At 36.0% G+C, this 18,004-nt stretch overlaps 1 protein-coding gene across 2 annotated transcripts in view; it reads right to left on the bottom strand.

Annotated features, from left to right (window-relative positions):
* Positions 1-9,432: 9,432 nt before the first annotated feature.
* DCN (decorin) overlaps positions 9,433-18,004 on the bottom strand; it is a 39,436-nt gene continuing 30,864 nt past the window's right edge. For both annotated transcript variants that reach the window (XM_027903162.1, XM_027903161.1), the window contains exons 4-8: positions 15,968-16,181; positions 15,669-15,782; positions 14,352-14,445; positions 12,051-12,189; positions 9,433-10,959 (exon numbers count right to left, since the gene is read on the bottom strand). In XM_027903162.1, the coding sequence (XP_027758963.1) occupies positions 10,765-10,959; positions 12,051-12,189; positions 14,352-14,445; positions 15,669-15,782; positions 15,968-16,181 (756 nt within the window). In that variant the 3' untranslated portion in view covers positions 9,433-10,764. The remainder of the gene's footprint in view (positions 10,960-12,050; positions 12,190-14,351; positions 14,446-15,668; positions 15,783-15,967; positions 16,182-18,004) is intronic.

Consider the following 18,004-nt stretch of genomic DNA (forward strand, 5'->3'; position numbering starts at 1 on the left):
TTTGAGACCTCATCTGTATAGATTGTGAGAAAGGACTTTAACACCTGTGCACTTTTCAAATGGTAGCTGATGGCAAAGCAAAGAACTCCACAGTGTATAATAACAAGGCATTTGCATTTAGGCAATTGCCTGTTGTCAAGGGTTTCAGTCGGGTGGTACAAGGGCATCTAACTGCTGTCTGACATACCCAGGGCTGTATAGCGCATCCAAGTGGGTCTGGCTACTGTGACTCAGGATTCTGCGAAGATATGTCCTGTCCTGAAGTAGTAGCAGGAGGCCAGGCACATATATGCAGTCTAGAATGACATTAGACACTTATCTTTTGGAACCTAAATTGTGCCCTTGGAGGCCCTTTACAGGAGACAGTCAGTCTCCTAAGTAATATCCTCACTTTGTTTAAACTCTCTGAATAGTATTTTCTACAATTTTCTCTGCAGGCTTCCCTTAGCTGAGTATTCATCAGAATGTCTGCAAAGAAATGTCACAGAAATACACCCAAGCAAAATGAGATATACAAGCCCAGAGACAGTCGAGACCTATTCCCCCACAGGTATTTTCCATTTTCCTACCACTTCTCATAATCATAATAATAAAAAAAGCCAAAATTGGGAATTTTTTGAAAGGTCAAATAAAAATTTAGAAGACAATTCCCTGATTCTGTTGGCCCATCCCCTGAGACCTCAGAAAAACTGAACAGTTTTTTTTTCTTCAGTTGAGGAAAGTTTTTCAACAGATTTCATAAATAATTGTGTAAGTTATACACATTGAGAAGGACAGAAACTATTTAAGACATTTTGTGTCACATTCAAAAACTTATTTTGAATGGATGCAAAAGTGCTCAAGGTCCAGTTTTATATCTATCCAACCCAAGAATAGGCCAGTTGCACCAACATTTCCTTCATCCTGGGATGTCTTAAGGAGAATACACTATTTCCCAATGAAACTTGTTCTCTGTCTACTAAACCTCTTTCTGTTTTACCTCTTTGTATATTTTTTTTTACTTCTTTAAGGACCTAGCAATTGTATTTGGGTAATTCTTAATCTGTATATTTATACACATGTGTCTGTGTTAAATGTTGAATTAGTTTGGACTAAAAACTGGAATGAAAGTCTACCCCTTTGGCTTCCCAGTAGACTTTTTAATGTTTTCATGATGTTTTAAATTACTTTTTTTATATAGATACACTATGCCACCAAATAGAATGGCATCTTGAAAGATGCTGTACCTTTTTGGAATAGTAATATGAAAGTAACTCAGAGGACTGTCTTCCCTTCTCTCTCCAAACACAGGGTTGTAATGGCTTTTGGATTGTGGGTATAGAAGGTAAACCATTGCAATCAAATACTGCAACTCTTCCAAACTCTCATCTGGATCAGAAATCCACATTATCAGCTGTTCGAAGGTTTAAAAAACAAACAAACAAAACCAACCAACAAACAAACAAACCAAACAAACAAACAAACAACACCACCCACCCCCCCCCCAAAAAAAAAAAAAAAAAAAAAAAAAAAAAAAAAAAAAAAAAAACAACAAAAAACCCAAAAAACCCACAACAAAACAAAACCCAGAAATAAACTTTACTGTGAAGGGCTGAAGAAAACACTAGAACTGACTGAGAAGAAAATGTAGGGAAAGCATTCAGATAGCAAACAAGTTAACTGCATTTTCAATATTTGAGTAGATCAAGGTAAAATATTAATGTCACAAGACAAAATGTCATAAGACAAAATTATCTTATATAAGCAAACTGATGACTTACCTCTCCTCTAGGCTTTACCCACAGCAGAAAACCACATAATGTCTCTGATACTGTCAGGTTATTCTTTACAGTATCAATTTATTAGAATGTGCTTTTGTGTGATTCTAACCTCAACTGAACAATTCCTAGCCAAGATTTGGGACTTACCACTCTCAATAGAGAGTTTAAATGAAGCCACCCTGTTTCATTGGATAAGAAAGCCTTGCAACAGAGTTAAGGCTAAGTCATGTTCCAAAGGTGGAAAATGGCATGATTTTACTTAATAGGACAATGCAGCTTTAGACTCTGGAATATAAACTGGTCCATCAATAAGCAAGTAGATTCTCAGGTCCTAAGGTCTGCTGACATGCCCAGATGCACAACTGAATTTTTATCAAAATATAATTTCATGGTTTTCACCATTCTCTCAAAATTTATTTTCCTGTGTGTGTGTGTGTGTGTGCACATATATCACTCTTGCTTTACACTGAAGCTTTGAAGAAGATACATGGACTATTTTTAATTTTCAATAGAGAAACAGATATATTCCAGAAATAACAGCTGATTACAAGATTTAACAGAGTAATAACATTTAAGTGGAAAAGCTTGTTTCACATAGAACTGCTGACGCAAACTTGGCTACAGCAGTACCAGTGAGAAACACTATAGTTTAAGTCATTTTCTTATCCCAGAGATAACTTCAATAATATGGTTAGCCAACTGTGGTATAGAAAATCCATTGCTCCTATTCAATCTCACAAAGGTAGAATGAGACCTTCTTGTTTCCAGAGCCGAGGACCACACATTTTTAATAATATTGCTTATGAAGGGAAGGGTTTTGTACTGTGTTTCAGCAGTTAAATCTTTACAATGATTATGGAACTTTTAGCAAAACAATAATTGAGTAACTCTGAGACACATCAGATTTGTTTCGTCTCAGATTGGTGACTTTTCCAGGGAACCCACATGAAGATCATTCTTTCAAGCAAATGGGGAATAAATGTGTAGGTGAAAGCCCACAACATTTTCATTCAAACCTTGGTGAAGGGAAGAAGGGGTTTTATTTATCAGTTAGGACAAAATCCCTTTTCTGAAAGCCACCACTAATGACTTATCACACATTCATGTCAAAATATTTTTCCAAGGTCTTGGAAAACTGTGTTTGGGGTCCTAATTGACTCAAGTGATAATGTAGATGTAATGAACATGTACTGGTGTACTCAGGGCCCTGATACTGCATATGGAATCACAGAATAGTTTGGGTTGGAAGGGACCTTTAAAGGTCATCTAGTCCAAGCTCCCTGCAATAAGCAGGGACACCTTCCACGAGACCAGGTTGCTCAAAGCCCAGTCCTACCTGGTTTTGAACACTGCCAATGATGAGACATCCACAGCTTCCCTGGGCAACCTGTTCCAGTGTATCACCATCCTTAATTTAAAGAATGTCTTCCTTCTATCCAACCTAATTCTACACTCTTTAGTTTTAAAACCGTTGTGCCTTGTCCTGTCACTACAGGCCACAGTAAGAAGTCTTTGCCTTTCTTATAAGCCTCCTTTATATAATGAAAGGCTGCAATAATATCTCTCTGTGGTCTTCTTTTCTCCAGAACAATTTCAATTCTTTTAGCATGTCTTTGTAGCAAGTGTCCCAGCCCTCTGACCATTTTTATGGCTCTCCTCTAAACTCTCTCTAACAGCTCTTTCTTCTACTGGGAACCCCAGCATTGTGTGAATAACTGCTGATGGGGGTTCCATGAAAGTAGAGTAGAGCAACAGAACCACCCCACTCGGCCTTCTGGTTATGATGCTTTTGATGCATTCCAGGATACATTTGACTTTCTAGGCTATAAATGCACACTGCTGTTTCATATCCAATTTTTCATCCACCAGTATCCTAAAGTCCTTTTCTGCAGGACTGATCTCAATCAATATATCACTGAGTATGTACTGATACTGGGGTTACCTCGGTCTTCCTGAGGTTCACATATGTTCATGTGCTACCTCATATCCTGTCATACTAGCTCAGAAACTGTCCGCAAGGTAGCTAAGAGGCTAGAATGCTCTTTTATTTCCTCTTTCTCACTTTAACTGTGAGGGAGGATGGAGGGGAACTGGAGGCATCCTAGGCTTCTTCCTCTGTAGGTCAGAGCTCTGGTAAATGGGAGATCTTCTTCAGTTCTTATTCCTGCTATTTCTTTCTCAGTTCTGCAGAATAATCTAAAATCATTGTGCAGTTGTGGTTTTTTTTTTCATAGTATGAACTATGAAAATAGTTCTGTCTAATATGTAGGGAACAAAACAATCCTGTACATCAGAATTCTAACAAGGAACTTCAAAGGGAATGTTACTACTTCACTGTAATTTAGTCCTTTGACAGCAGTAAAGAACCTACCTATTTAACTTTTTCCATGACTTTTTCTGTTCTGTTAGACAGAATTTCACGCAATCTTCTTTATCTCCTTTAATCTACATATGCATTGGCTCCTCTCTATGTAAAAAAATAATATTGGCATGTCTTTAAAGAACTTCATGGTGAAAATGAGCAGTAAAGGATAGAAAAATAAAAAAATACCCCAAAAGTTTAAACTTTTTGTTTCATTTTTTGGTAATGGCATGATGAAATACTAAGTCACCTGAGGTTTAGGATCTCTCAGTCACTCTCTTCTAGCCAACACTTCAAAGACAGTGCTTTGTTTCAAGACTTCATTGCAAGGTATCCACTTTTTCCTTCCAAGTAAGAATGATGTGTAGGGACAAACCTATGAAGGTTTATTCTCAGAAGCGATTAAGTCTTTTGAAATATTTCAGTTGTCTAGAATTTCTAACATAGCCAAGCAATGTTTAGAATTACTCTATCTTTCATGTCAAGATTATTTTATGCATTTTTAAATTTCTTTTATTTTTTTTCTAGTCTCCGGAATTTGATTTATTCTTTATAAGTTTTTGATTCCTGCAAAGATTCAATACTTTAAAATTATAAGATTAAAGGATTCAGCAGCAGAATAATTCATGATTAGCTTTAATTGTTTCTGAGTTTTTCTGTTGAAAGGGCTTTTTCACATGCATTTAGTAGCAGACACATGGTCCCTATTTTCCATGCCTTTATGCTGGGACTTGAACACTTTCAAAAATTACTCTGTAGAGAAGGACTAGTCTAATTTATCTCAATTAAAGTCTACATCTGGAAACAATAATGTAACTTTTATTAACCCAAGTTAGCAAAAATAGTAGTCAAATTCTTAAGGTTTTTTTATTCAAATATAATATATACTTTATTATATTAGTTGAAAATGAATAAAAAGTGTACGGAGGATTTATCATAAATTATATACTTCAATCCTGTTGAGACAATAACATAAAGAGTTGGAAAATTTTTGCTTGATTTCACATTAGATATGAATATAGAATGTTTAGCAGATTATAACCATTTATACAGAACCACAGAATCATTAGGGTTGGAAGGGACCTCTGGAGATCATCTAGGCCAACAACCCTGCCAAAGTAACTTAGAGCAGGTTACACAGGAACACACCCGAGTGAGTTTTGACTGTCTCCAGACAAGGAGACTCCATGACCTTCCTGGGTAGCCTGTTCCAGGGCTCTGCCACCCTCAGTGTAAAAAAGTCCTTCCTCATGATGAGGTGGAACTTCTTGTGGTTTTAAACTTTTAGTTTATGGCCATTACTTGTTGTCCTGTCTCTGGACACCATTGAAAAGAGTCCGAACCATGTTACTGACATCCACCTTGGAGATATTTGCATGCATTCATGAGATTCCCTCTGACCCTCTCTTCTCCAGAGAGTCTCTCCTCATAAGAGAAATGCTCCAGACCCCTAATTGTTTTTGTGGCCCTTCACTGGACCCTCTTCCTGTCTTTGTTGTACTGAGGAGCCTAGAGTGGGACACAGTACTCCACAGTACTCTCTAGAGCCAAGTAGAGGGGTAGGTTAAAGCTCCCTCAGCTTGCTGGCCACACTCTTCCTGATGCACCCCAAGGTACCATTGGCCCTCCTGGCTGCAAGGGCACAGAACCGGCTCACAGTCAAAGTGTCATCCACCAGAATTCCCAGGTTCTTGTCTGCAGAGATGCTCTCTAGTAAGTCAGCCCCAACCTCTACTGGTACTTGAAGTTATTCCTCCCCAAGTGCAGGACCCTACACTTGTCCTTGTTGAACCTCATTAGGTTTCTCTCTGCCCAACTCTCCAGCTTAGCAAAGTCCAACTGAACGGTAGCACAGCCTTCAGGTGTATCAGCTACCCCCTCCCCCAGTTTTGTATCATCAGCAAACTTGCTGATGGTACATTCTATCCCTTCATCCAGGGAGTATGTAGAATAAAGCAGTATGTATTCTACTATCTGTTCTGTCACATGCTAGAAGCAATACAATCTACCAATTAATACTTGTACATCTAAACAAAATATCTTGAGATTTACCACCAGAAATCATAATTTTCATCTTCTCTCCATCTGGGTGTGAGCCAAAGACAGTACCTGGGACATTCTTTGAAAGAAACTTTTCTGAATGGAGGTCATTTAGACAGGTTTTTTTTTTTGTTTGTTTAAAAACAGATTTTTGTATTTAGACTTTTGTTCAATTTCCCTTCAAAATTAAGTGACCACCTGTAGCTTTCAATTCCTCTGACTGAAAATACTGAAACTATTTGTGTGGGTAAATTTTGAAAAATTTTATTTTTCAAAAGCTTCTTCACTATGTTGCTTGCTGCAGACATACATGTGGATATAGAAATACAACATCGTTGCCTCTCATGACACCATTATAATTTTACTATTAGTTCCCTGCTATAATGTAAAAAGATGAGAGAACATATATATATTATTAAGACAATACCATTTTTCTTTTCTTTGATTCTTTCTCTCACAGATTTCTGTCCCAGCTCAAGCACGCAGTAGAAGAGCATTAACATTCTTCTGGTTTTCTGATTTAAGATACCCACATGAGCTAGTCTCCAAAGCTTTCAAGCAGCATAATACACATACTGAGTAAGGGAATTGCCTGACAAAGCAGTTTTGAAGAAACCACATCTTTATATCTCAGAAAGAAAAGTGTGGAGTTAAACATGTAGGGTAAACAGCCTTCTGTAGTGCCTGTATCCAGACTGATCCTCAAGCACTTATAGTACACTAACAGCCCTGAACTTCCAGAGCAGGAAGTAGGGCAGGAGGCCAAAGGCTGGTTTATGTCACTTAAAATGTAGCCATTGAATGACTCTAGCTGTTTGAGTGTTTGTCTTGAGTGTAATTCAAACAGCCAAACAGTTTTTGTAGCTTGTCAGGACATCTACAGATACTTTGTTCTTTTGCAGATGGAGCTGCTGGAGCATTGCTAAGGTAATATTTTATGCTAAAATTTATCAACTATTTTTAGTTTCAGTATTTCAGTTTGAAGATGATGCATTTAATATTCAACATCTATCTCACAGCCCATGTTTCCCCTTCAGTGTGTGCAACCTGTCACTAACGTGCTCCTTAGTTTATTTTTCTTTTAATTGAATGAACTAGTTTCAACTAAATTAGGCCACCTCTTTAAAAAAAAAAAAAAAAATTAAAAATTGAAAGATGTAGGCCAGTCTCTGAAGCAAAACTGTTTTCAGAGCAATGTGTGCGCTCAGAGAGGATGAGCAAAAACCCATCCTTGTTCAAATAAGAGTATTTAACTGTGGATATACAAAAAGGCTAATAATTTCACAACTATGCACATCTGACTTAATAAAAATATAAAACAGAAACAGCAGAGTATGTGAATTTGTATACCGTCTTTTCATAAAACCTCATAAACTTCTTTCCTCCTGGTTTTCACTAATGAACAGTAACTTTGTTACTGTCCCTCAGTGACACTAGATGGCACTTCAGAGTAGTGGTGGGATCAGAAAGTCTCTAATATTCTCTAGCTATTTTACATTTGACATTAGAGATGTGTTAACGTTTGCTTCAGACAAAAATAATTTCTCAGCTTTCTCTTATTTTTTTTAGAAAATGCTATCTCTTTTTAGAAAAATAACAAGCATAAGCAGAAATAGATTAAAACAGAGAGGTTCGATAGCAGCTCAAAAAAAAACAAAACCCAATAACCAAGTTATGGGCCAAAGTGCTGTTGCCAACCTTGTGCTTAGAACATTTGACTTTATGGAGACAACTGAAAGAAATCTATAGTCCTGGAAATTAGAGCAACACATTGATGTCAAGAATTTAGGAGGTGAATCCAGTCTGGAAATGAAATTAGATTTAATGTCATTTATACATCAGCAATCAAAAATATGATGACTGTCCATAACCTGGTTCACTATAGGAGAAACCAGCCCAAAATGGACACAACCTTGCCTTCAGGTGCTTTTGGGCTGCACTAGGAAACAAGAGTATTGTTCCTTATATATTTGAGTACTACAGTTGTGACCATTTACCATTTTCATACTTAACAGAGAAATGTTGGGCCCAAAGGGATTCTACTTTAGTTCCCTTATTTCTTTCCTCCCAGCTGTTTATAGATTTTGTTTGTTCTTCTTTTCTTTCTTTTATTTTTTTCCTTTTCTTGTTTTCTTTTTAAGTGGGAGAGCCATCTGTTCTATATTTATACGAAAAGCTGTTTTAAAAGTACTGGGCTTCCCGCTTCTTTGAAGTCTTTGCAGATGGTGTGTGTGGATAGGGTCCCATCAGTCAAACAGTACTGGTGTGGCTGCACAGTTTATGGAAACCAACAGTGTGTTTACCTTTCAAATTTTTTGTGATCTTGCTTAGGTCTCTTGTTATAGGATTTGCTTATTCTGTTTCATTGAGCAAGACTGGGAATGAGGAAAGCCCTGCTATCTTTATAGCCCTCGTTTATTTGCAGGGAATGTATTTTGCGGGAGGGGAAAACTTCAGCAGCACGCAGGAAGGAGTAGAGAACATATCACGGGTATTATGGAGGACCAGACTCAGATATTTTCTTCTGGACCTTAAGTTCCTTCTAATTTGAAAGCAAAGCCTTAGTATAGGAAATTTTAAAACTATGGATGGAGAAATGGAAAGCTTGTGAATATGAAGCTTTATGTAATATGTAATTGTTATTATTTGTTGTGTGAATGTCTTGCTGTAAGTTGTACCTGCCTCTGCTAACTTGAACCAGGCACATGCAAACCCTATACTTAAAATGCCCTTGTTCTCTCTTGAAATGCCAGTGTGTAGTTTTTCTGCATGAAGACTCTGTCTGCACAATAGCAAATATCCAACCAAGAACCAAAAGAAAATAATCTAACTGATGATATTCTGGAGGGTTTTCCCTTCAGTGACAGAAAGAGCTCATGTACTGTTTGTTTTATTTAAAAATAACACTCTGAAAATGTGAAACCCAGAAGAAAAAAACAGAGGCAAGTGGGAGAAATCATTGGCTACTATATGTAGAATACAGCTAAGAAGAGTGCAAATATGCTTTTTCAGTGTAATGGCTTTAGTGAGTCATAATTGTTTCCAATTATTTACTACTGATTAAATGACAGCTATAAAAAGACTATATTTGTTTTCCACAGAAAACCCCAAATGTTAGGTATGAAAAAGTTCCTTGAGACAAAAGATTTTCACATAACTTGCTTTTACTTTAGCTATCACCATACCAAAGATGTTCAGTTTTCAAGACTTAATTAAGGTTCAGACACACTGTGTTATGCTATCAAAACAGAATGAAAGACAAACACTTTGGAGTTTGCCTGTATTACATTATTCTTTAATATAAATGACATAGAAGTTTTACAAATTAGAGAGATTGACCTTGGAGTATTAAGAGACTGCAGAAAATTCTTTTCAGGTGATGTTTTTATTGAGTATAGGTTTAGCTTTGTAGATTGACAGCAGAAATGTGCAGCCTACCTTTGATGTGCTTGCTACTCACTGGTATGGGTTGAAGAATCCCAATTTAAAGAGAGCTCCAAATCACTCTAAATAGATGTCCCAGCAATGTCCATATTTGCAGTTATTTCACTTCGTATATTTCTACACTTATGCTTTTGCATACAATCTAAATTCCACAAATTCGTCAGATGGAGGAGCCTGCATATGTCTACTTTACAATTAAAAACTTTGTTTAAACAACAAAAACAGTAAAGGATGCTGAAAAATGTACAATGCAGTACAAATGAACAGGGAACTGTTGGGTTTTGTTTTTTTTTTTTTTTTTCTTTTGTTGTTGTTGTAGAAACATACATGGATTGATATCAATTACTAAACCCTTATACCATACTCTGCAAGGCAGCAAAGTCATTAAAACTGCTCTTGTGACTATGGTGAGAGGGATTTGCACTAAAGAAATTTAGTTATTGAGCTCCAGGTATAGATTACACATTTTTTACTGCAGACTACTGAATATTTTGTTCAATAGAATGATGTTAGGCTAATTTTGAATAACATTGCTCTAGAACAATGGCAACCTTTAAAGAATTATGTATACAATAAGATTTTTTTTTTTATTTTTCCCAAAATAATGGCATTAGCAACAACTTTATTTGCCTCTGCTAAATAGATACATTCAGAATTATCTTAGAGTTATAGTGGATATTTTTAAACCTCCAGGGCTTGAAATAAATTTAAAGGAGGTAACTCTCACCTTCTCAAGTCTCAAGATGATTTGAGTCTTTTTTCCTCTACTATTTTTGTGTGTATGTGGCTATAAAAATAACCTCATTCACTATCTTTTTTTTTTTTTCTATATCATAGCTTGACAAATATTTACTCCGAATCTCATATACAGTGGAATTTGAAAACCTGTAGCATTCAGCAAACTGAATAATGCCACAGAAAGCATGCTGGAAAAGAAGGCTGAAATAAGTCACTTTAAAGCACAGTTGACAATTCTTTTTGATGTTTTGCTTGCTCTTGTACATCTGTAATGTTTCATTTATTCTACATCAATGGATCATCTCCACTTTAAAGTGAAGTTTCTGGTATTTGGCGTTAATAGTTAGCAACGATTTTTTGAACAGGCCTGTAACAACAGATACTTCAGCTGAAACACAACCGAACCCCATCTTTAGACACCTATTTGTAATTTCCAATCTGTACTGCAGAACGTTCGTGGATACATCGGAAAGCAGAGGGCTGGATTTCCCAGTACTGCACAGGATTGCTGAAGAGACTCACACCGGAATAGCTAGCCTTTTTGGTGTTGTAGCCAAGGGGGCAAAAGTCGTTGATACCAATGGAAGCAATTTTGTTGTTATGAAGATAGACCACCTGAAAAGCATGGAAGTAAAGATGTGAGAATTAGAGCTACTGTGGCAAATAAGATAAATTATTTGATATCATTTATCAAATTATATTATTTGATATCATTTATAAAATGCTTGCTATGTGTTATTCAACATTATACCTTGTTTCCCAAACACATCTTTGATTCTGCTTACATTTTGAAATACCAGCAGTTCACTCAATACAATAGTTTCTATAGAAAGTGTAGAAACTGTGCAAGGTAATCTAATAACATTACCAACATTTGGTCATACTGTAACCAAAAGAGGAGTCAAATATGTGTAATTATTAATAAAGCACTGTGGCTCAGAAGCACGTGCTGTATACAGAGAATGCATTTGATGCTAATTAGCTTCTTTCCAGCTGTAGTGCCTTCACTCTCATGAGTGCAACTGTACAGGACTCAGAGCTAAAGTAACCACTAATGATGATTTAAAATAGCTGATGAATATTAGTCTGCTCCAGAGTAATGATTTCTTATGAATTTTCCCAAGCTACACACATGTTTGAGAGTCTTCATTCTTTGGGAGGTTTCTTCCCTGTAAAATCTTACTCCATGTGAAGATGGATTTTAGTTGCTTACAAGAGGCCATATTTTTGATATTCAGCCACAAGTACCCTAAAAATACTGCTGAAGTGAAATGCCTATTGTGTCTCTGCCCTCCTGAAGGCACAGTTTTGTGAGATAACAAAGGAAAGTTTTTGGGAAAGGTTGTAAAATGTCACTGAGTAGAAATAAAAAACCCCAAAAGTCAGCAGAAGAAATGTTCTTTGAAAGTATTTTTTGAGTAAAGAGGAAATCTAAGCACATAAACAATCTTGTATTCATTGTGGTCCCTAAGATATATGGAGACAACAAATGTATACCTCCAGTTCTATATACCTCCATAGCCACTTCCACAAAAATCATGAGTCTTCCTGTTGTATGAAACCTTTCCATAACAATTCAAGAGTTTATGAAACTTGCATCAAGTTGCCTTTTGCACAAATACTGAGTGTGTTTCTCTTCAATACTGAATAAACACACAAATACCATTTGGAACTATTGCTCTCTGAGGCAGTATGATAAACTTTACCTGGATATATTTGTGGTCACCCAGCCCACCGGGTACTCTGACAAGTTCATTGTTGTTCAGATGGAGCTCTCTCAGATGAGGTACATTGTTAAGAGAGCCATTCTCAACTGAAGAAATACTGTTGAAACTGAGACCCAATCTAGAAAATAAAACCAAACAATAACAATGAAACAAAACCAACACACATACACACCCCCAACAAACCAACAATGAAAACATGTCAAGCTTGCCTTCATAACCATCTTCCTTGGGTTGATTCTTTCTCTACATTACTGTTGTAGAACAGACCAGGCTAATTTTCACAATTATGTGTGAACTAGAGTCACCATGGAAAACTAGTTTAAAGAAATATGTTCAAATAAGCTTGGCATCTGATGTGAGCAATCATAATTATCATTATATCATTCAACTTCTGCTTATGGTACTGCATACTCTCTGAAGGCCTTTGAAAGACTCGAGTAATTTTACAAGGAGAATGAACAAAAGAACAGGACAAGAACTAGCCATCTACTGGAACTCAAGGACTCAAAAGAGAATGAGCAGTAGATCTACACCAAGTTCTCTCATGGAACATTTTACAGTTTAAAATACCTTAACACATCAGAAAAAGGCCTGTTTCTCAAAATTTAACTGTGCTTTAGGGTGCCTATTAGACTACTGAGCTTCAGTTGGCATGATCCAGGTTGTCTGATCCTGTCCTAATGTCTCTAAAGACTTAGATGTATAAATGAAAGCTGGTTTTGGTGGCTTGTTTCTGTGGTTCAAGGTGCACGCTGCCCTTAGATCATCCCACATGCTCCCCTGGAGTTCTCTTGTAGCTCCCTCCTTTCTTCATCTGCCTTCTCTATTACATCCAATCCTTCTTGCTCCTTGTTTACCAATCTATATCCTGCTGTACCTCTCATCTTTGCAAAAGAGGATTTCTGACTATGCTTAGGTTACTTCCTTAAGCACAGAGCAGAGAGTAGTGGTTTAAGACTTGGTGCCTGCTAACAGCAGCTTCACATTTCTACACCATGATCAGTAGAGTATCTTGTTTCTCCATAAAGTACAGCCATAACAGAGGCAGTCCAAGGTTAGATATTTTTATATTGGCACTTATTGTGTAAAACTTTATGTCTTCAGATGGACTTTCAACATGTCCATATGATGCTGCCTGTGGTGTTTTCCCAGTGTAAATGTGAAAGAGCAAAAAAACTCTCCCATGTAGGACAACTCGCACACTCCACAACCCACACCTCCAGTAAAGTTTTGGAAGTTTTCTTTATAATTCCGCTGAAGAATGTTACATTTTATACTAAGCCCCTGTTATAAAAAATAACTGACTCATAGTCCTCTAACCAATAATTATGGTACTTTTATTTTTTCATTAAAATCAAGGAACAGACTTCTTTTGAGCAGAGATGAGCCTGTGATCAAATATGAACAAAAAACTAAGATGAAATGTCTTATTTTATAAGCTCCAGAAAATTACTCTAAGCTTTATCACTTGGAATTGTCAGATCCAAAATATGTGTTACTATATACTTCATTGCATTAAGTTGCTGTCCAAGCTACTATAAATAGTGGTAAACTTAACTCCTGTGGCTCAATAATCTCTATTTAATTTCTGTTTTCTGTCTTCATTATGACACGCAGAATGATTAAGATGAAGATCCACGAATTACATCCAGTAATTTTACTAACAATCTGATTAACAGTCTTCTTGATCAAATAAATTATTTTTATACTAAAGCTTTAAATTATTACATCATAAAAATAAGTCATAGTAAAGGCCCATTTTACTCTGTTACTGTGTTTTGTGATATGAACGAATTCACAAATAATTCCATATAATTGTTCTTTGGGAATTCTATTTACATTTTCTTATAGTTAGAGAAACTTATAACAACATATTCACAGATTAGCAGAGTAAAATCATTCTGACATTGACACTTTTTGATTTATTTTTTTAAAATCATGTTCCTGGAACTTATTGGAGACTTACCTTTCTCTTCATAATTTTTTTCTTTCTGTTTGTTTTGTTTGTTTGTTTGTTTGTTTTTTAATAAATAAAACAAACAGTTTTCTTAGGCATACATCACTCATAGCTGAAAATAGATGGAAGGTTTTGTTAAGAAAAAAAAAGTTTTTCTTTTTTAAGTCGGTACTCAAATCCTTAGAAGCTTTTCCTGCTAAGTTATGTACTGCTTCAATGATGACAACACTCATGAAGCCCAGACTGATGTTTTCTAATTGTGTGTGTATGACAATTACAATTTCAACTAATATTTTATGTGAATAGATGAAACTATTTCATACTTTGCCAAGTTGGTGAGTCCAGACAGACTTTCAGCATCAATTTTGCTGATTTTGTTGCCATCAAGGTGAAGTTCAGTAAGGGATGGGGGAAGGCCTGAAAATGAGAACACCATCAAATTACTTTTGATTATACTGGATTGCTATCTTTTAAAAAAAAGGCTTGCATTATACTAAGGTCTTTTAGAGTTAAAAAAAGACTTTTACTAAACATGCCAAGAACATTTCATTGAATGAAACAAAGAACTTTCACAATCAGGGAAAATTAAAACAGCTAGTAACCATTTATTTAGCATGAAATAAGACCAAGCTCCTAAGGTCATTATAGAACAGTTAACTCTTGAAAAATACTCTTGAAAGTCTTCCCAGATATGACTTCAAGCCTTCCTGATTATGTAAATGGGACATATGTAATAGTGTAAGAGAAATAACTTTCATTTTAGCCAGACTATCCACATATATAAATATTTAATTATTTGGCACCTAGATATTTAACAAGTAACGGCAGTAGAAAATGCAATTGTAAGGATGGTGTACAATAACTTTAATGGGTTATGTTTTTTTTTTTTAGTTAGGGCACATACTAGTTTACAGATTCTATTTATCAGGAAAAAAAAAGGAAACATATTTTACCTATCTGAGGTCCCTCAAAGGAACATCCAAAACAGGAAATGTGGGAAGAAAAAAATAACAACCAATATTAACTTTCAAAAAGTTTTCAGCCATTCTAAAATGATCTGTTGGCTGAAGTATGAATAAATTGAATGGAATTTGCTCTGGATTGGAACCATTATTCTTTGTTTGTTTTATTTTTAATATATTACAATGAAGTTTTTCTTATTTCATAGCAATTAACAATTAAGCACTTTTAAAAAATACAAAGGTTACTATTTTGTATAATGTGGAACACACTGACAGTTTTTTTGGCTTCAAACCCAGATTGTGGAGGGCTGATTTTATACTTTTAGAATTTCAGTTAATTCTACATGAGTTCACATCTGCCCAATATTGATCAGGCTCAGAAACCAGAGTTGGAGATTAAAAACATTCTTCCACTTTATATTTCAGCTATGGAACAAGAAGAGCCAAATAATATAAAATGGCTTACTTTTCACCCTGCACCTCTCGTGGAACTTCTCATAACAGAGAGACAAAATTTTCCAAACTACTAAGTAGAGTAAACTGATCAAAAACCATAGTCAAGTAAAAAATAATGCAAGGACTGGCTCAAAAAGATTCCACAACATTTTTTCCCCAACTTATTGGAAGTCACTATAGTATACCTGTGCAAATTTCTGAAATATTAATTCAATTTCTTACCTTTTGGGATGCTAGTAATGTTGGTGTCTGCAATACGGATGTAGGAGAGCCTCTTCATCCCCTGAAAAGCTCCGTTTTCAATGCCTGAACTCTTGATTGGATTGGTGCCTAGTTCTGCCAACAAAACATGGTCATGAGCTGTGATGCAGTGTAGGTACCTATATCCTTCCAATCAAAACTAATTTGGAGGTACTATTTATTGGAGTGTTTCTTGGCTTTCTACATAAAATCACTGATTGAACTAAAAACATCTTGAAAAAATACTGAGTTGCTTTTGTTATAATTTCTCATGATCATACCTAAGACAATCACTTGATTCAGTCCATTAAAGACAGCTTTCCTCAACTTGGAGATGTCATTCTCATGAGCCCGTATCTCCTGAAGAGACTTTGGCATATTTTCCGGGAGTTCCTTCAAGTTGTTCTTAGACAGGTAAAGCCTTTCCAGTTTCTTCAGAGGAGCAAAAGCTAATGGGCTTATTTTGCTGATTTTGTTGTTAACAAGGATCAATGCCTGTGGAGTAATAATGAAGGAGATCTCAGATTATCACAAGGAACATTACTTTCAGAATGAAGCATTTAAAAATTCATATTATTTTCCAGTACCTTTTGGCCAATTTAGTGAGCCGAAGAAAATGCAATGCAGTACTAAAGAAAAGAGATTATAAACTTCTGAAACAATGAAAGATAAACATGCAGCTTCTGTTAGCATCCATAATTTATGCCCAAGAATAAGTACAACCCCTCCATTTGAAAGCTATGGTGAACAAGACAGTCACAAAACCCCCAAATATTATCATTTTTGTTTGTTTTTTTCTCATTTTGTTCATTCTGAGTGTATTTTTATGCCTTGCCCATCATCACAGCCATTCTAACCAGTTTCTGCTGAAAAAGAAACTCTATGACTCAATGCAGTGAAGGCACAGCTCAGCTTAATAAAAATATACATAACATCACATCACCTCTTTCCTGTTAGTCTTATAAGACTGCACTTAATTGATTTCTATCTGATAACAACCTTGCTTTTTGCAGAGATATGTTTTTGGTTTTTTTTTTGGCAAGAGCAACTTTGTATGGAAGGGGAAAAATCCAAAGCATCGTACTCCAAGTTCTGCAGTTAGGGGTCATGGACCATACTCAGTTTGCCTTCCATGTAGATGCCTAATCTAGTTCTCACCACTGTGATACCTAGACTCTGGGTAACTCTAAGCAAAGGAGCTTCCTATACAGCTGAGGGACAAAGGCCTCCATGAGAGCTCTGTTACTTGTAATAGATGGCTCTGCACGCCTCTGAAATTTTACTTTACTGCTGAGTCTCTTATTGATTAATCAACCACGACACAATAAGGGAGAAGAAAGTCCCATTACTGTCAGAACATAACACACATAATAGAAAGTATTTCAGATATGATACATACTTGAATGACACTTATCGTTCCATCTGTTTGCTATCTACGTAACAGACTTACAGTTCTGCATGTTTGTTGCAGTGAATTAGGTAGAATGGGCCATGTAAAGATAGATATAATATCTACTTATTACTACAGAATAGATACAGAGCATCTTTGTTCACTTCCTCCATTATGCTAGTTTCTGAAACAGAAGAAAAAAGTTGCTGTGTATACTATAGTTAACATTCAGAGCCTTTTAATACACTTTCAATATTTTCAGAATTACAATTTAGTCTGTTTCTTGGAGGAAAATGGAGCATTCAACTCAGCATTCCACAATCAGTCAATTATTAAAACAGTGGCAAAGCTATTAGCTATCTGTGACAGCACCTCTCTCTCATGGATACTGAAAGAGAAGTGAGAAGATAGTTTTAAATGGTGCCTGATGTGTAGTTTCCTCCTAATGTACTCCTCTTGAAGATCATCCTCAGCAAAGCAAGCAGTATGCTCTGTACATGGTTTCACTGAGTACATGTAAAGTGGAACATATCTGGTTTTAATTTTATATGCTAGCTAGAAATGATACATATTCAAGGGGAGGTAGAAGAGGTCACTCATAGTTCAGTAGAGTATTTCCTTAACAGTAAGACTCTCCCAAAATAAATAAGTTGGTCAGTGGAAGCCATGGCCCTAACTCTCTTTTTTTGAGACTGAGCTATAAGAACTGACATGAGAACATATAGGGTACTCGTCGGGTGTGGTTTCCTGATTCATCATTGCCAGAACTGTGATAGAAATGTAGATTCTGCCCACAATGAAATGCAACTACCTGTACAGTTTTAGGACATGGCAAACATCCCAGTTATTCAAAAGTGGTACAGTTTAAATTATACAGATTAGTCTCTTACAGCGCTTTATTGCAATAATTGAATGTTCTACTGCTAAT

Source organism: Empidonax traillii, unplaced genomic scaffold, assembly GCF_003031625.1.
Source record: "Empidonax traillii isolate 1590-97213 ecotype Southwest subspecies unplaced genomic scaffold, ASM303162v1 scaffold939:size232133, whole genome shotgun sequence".
Lineage (NCBI taxonomy): Eukaryota > Metazoa > Chordata > Aves > Passeriformes > Tyrannidae > Empidonax > Empidonax traillii.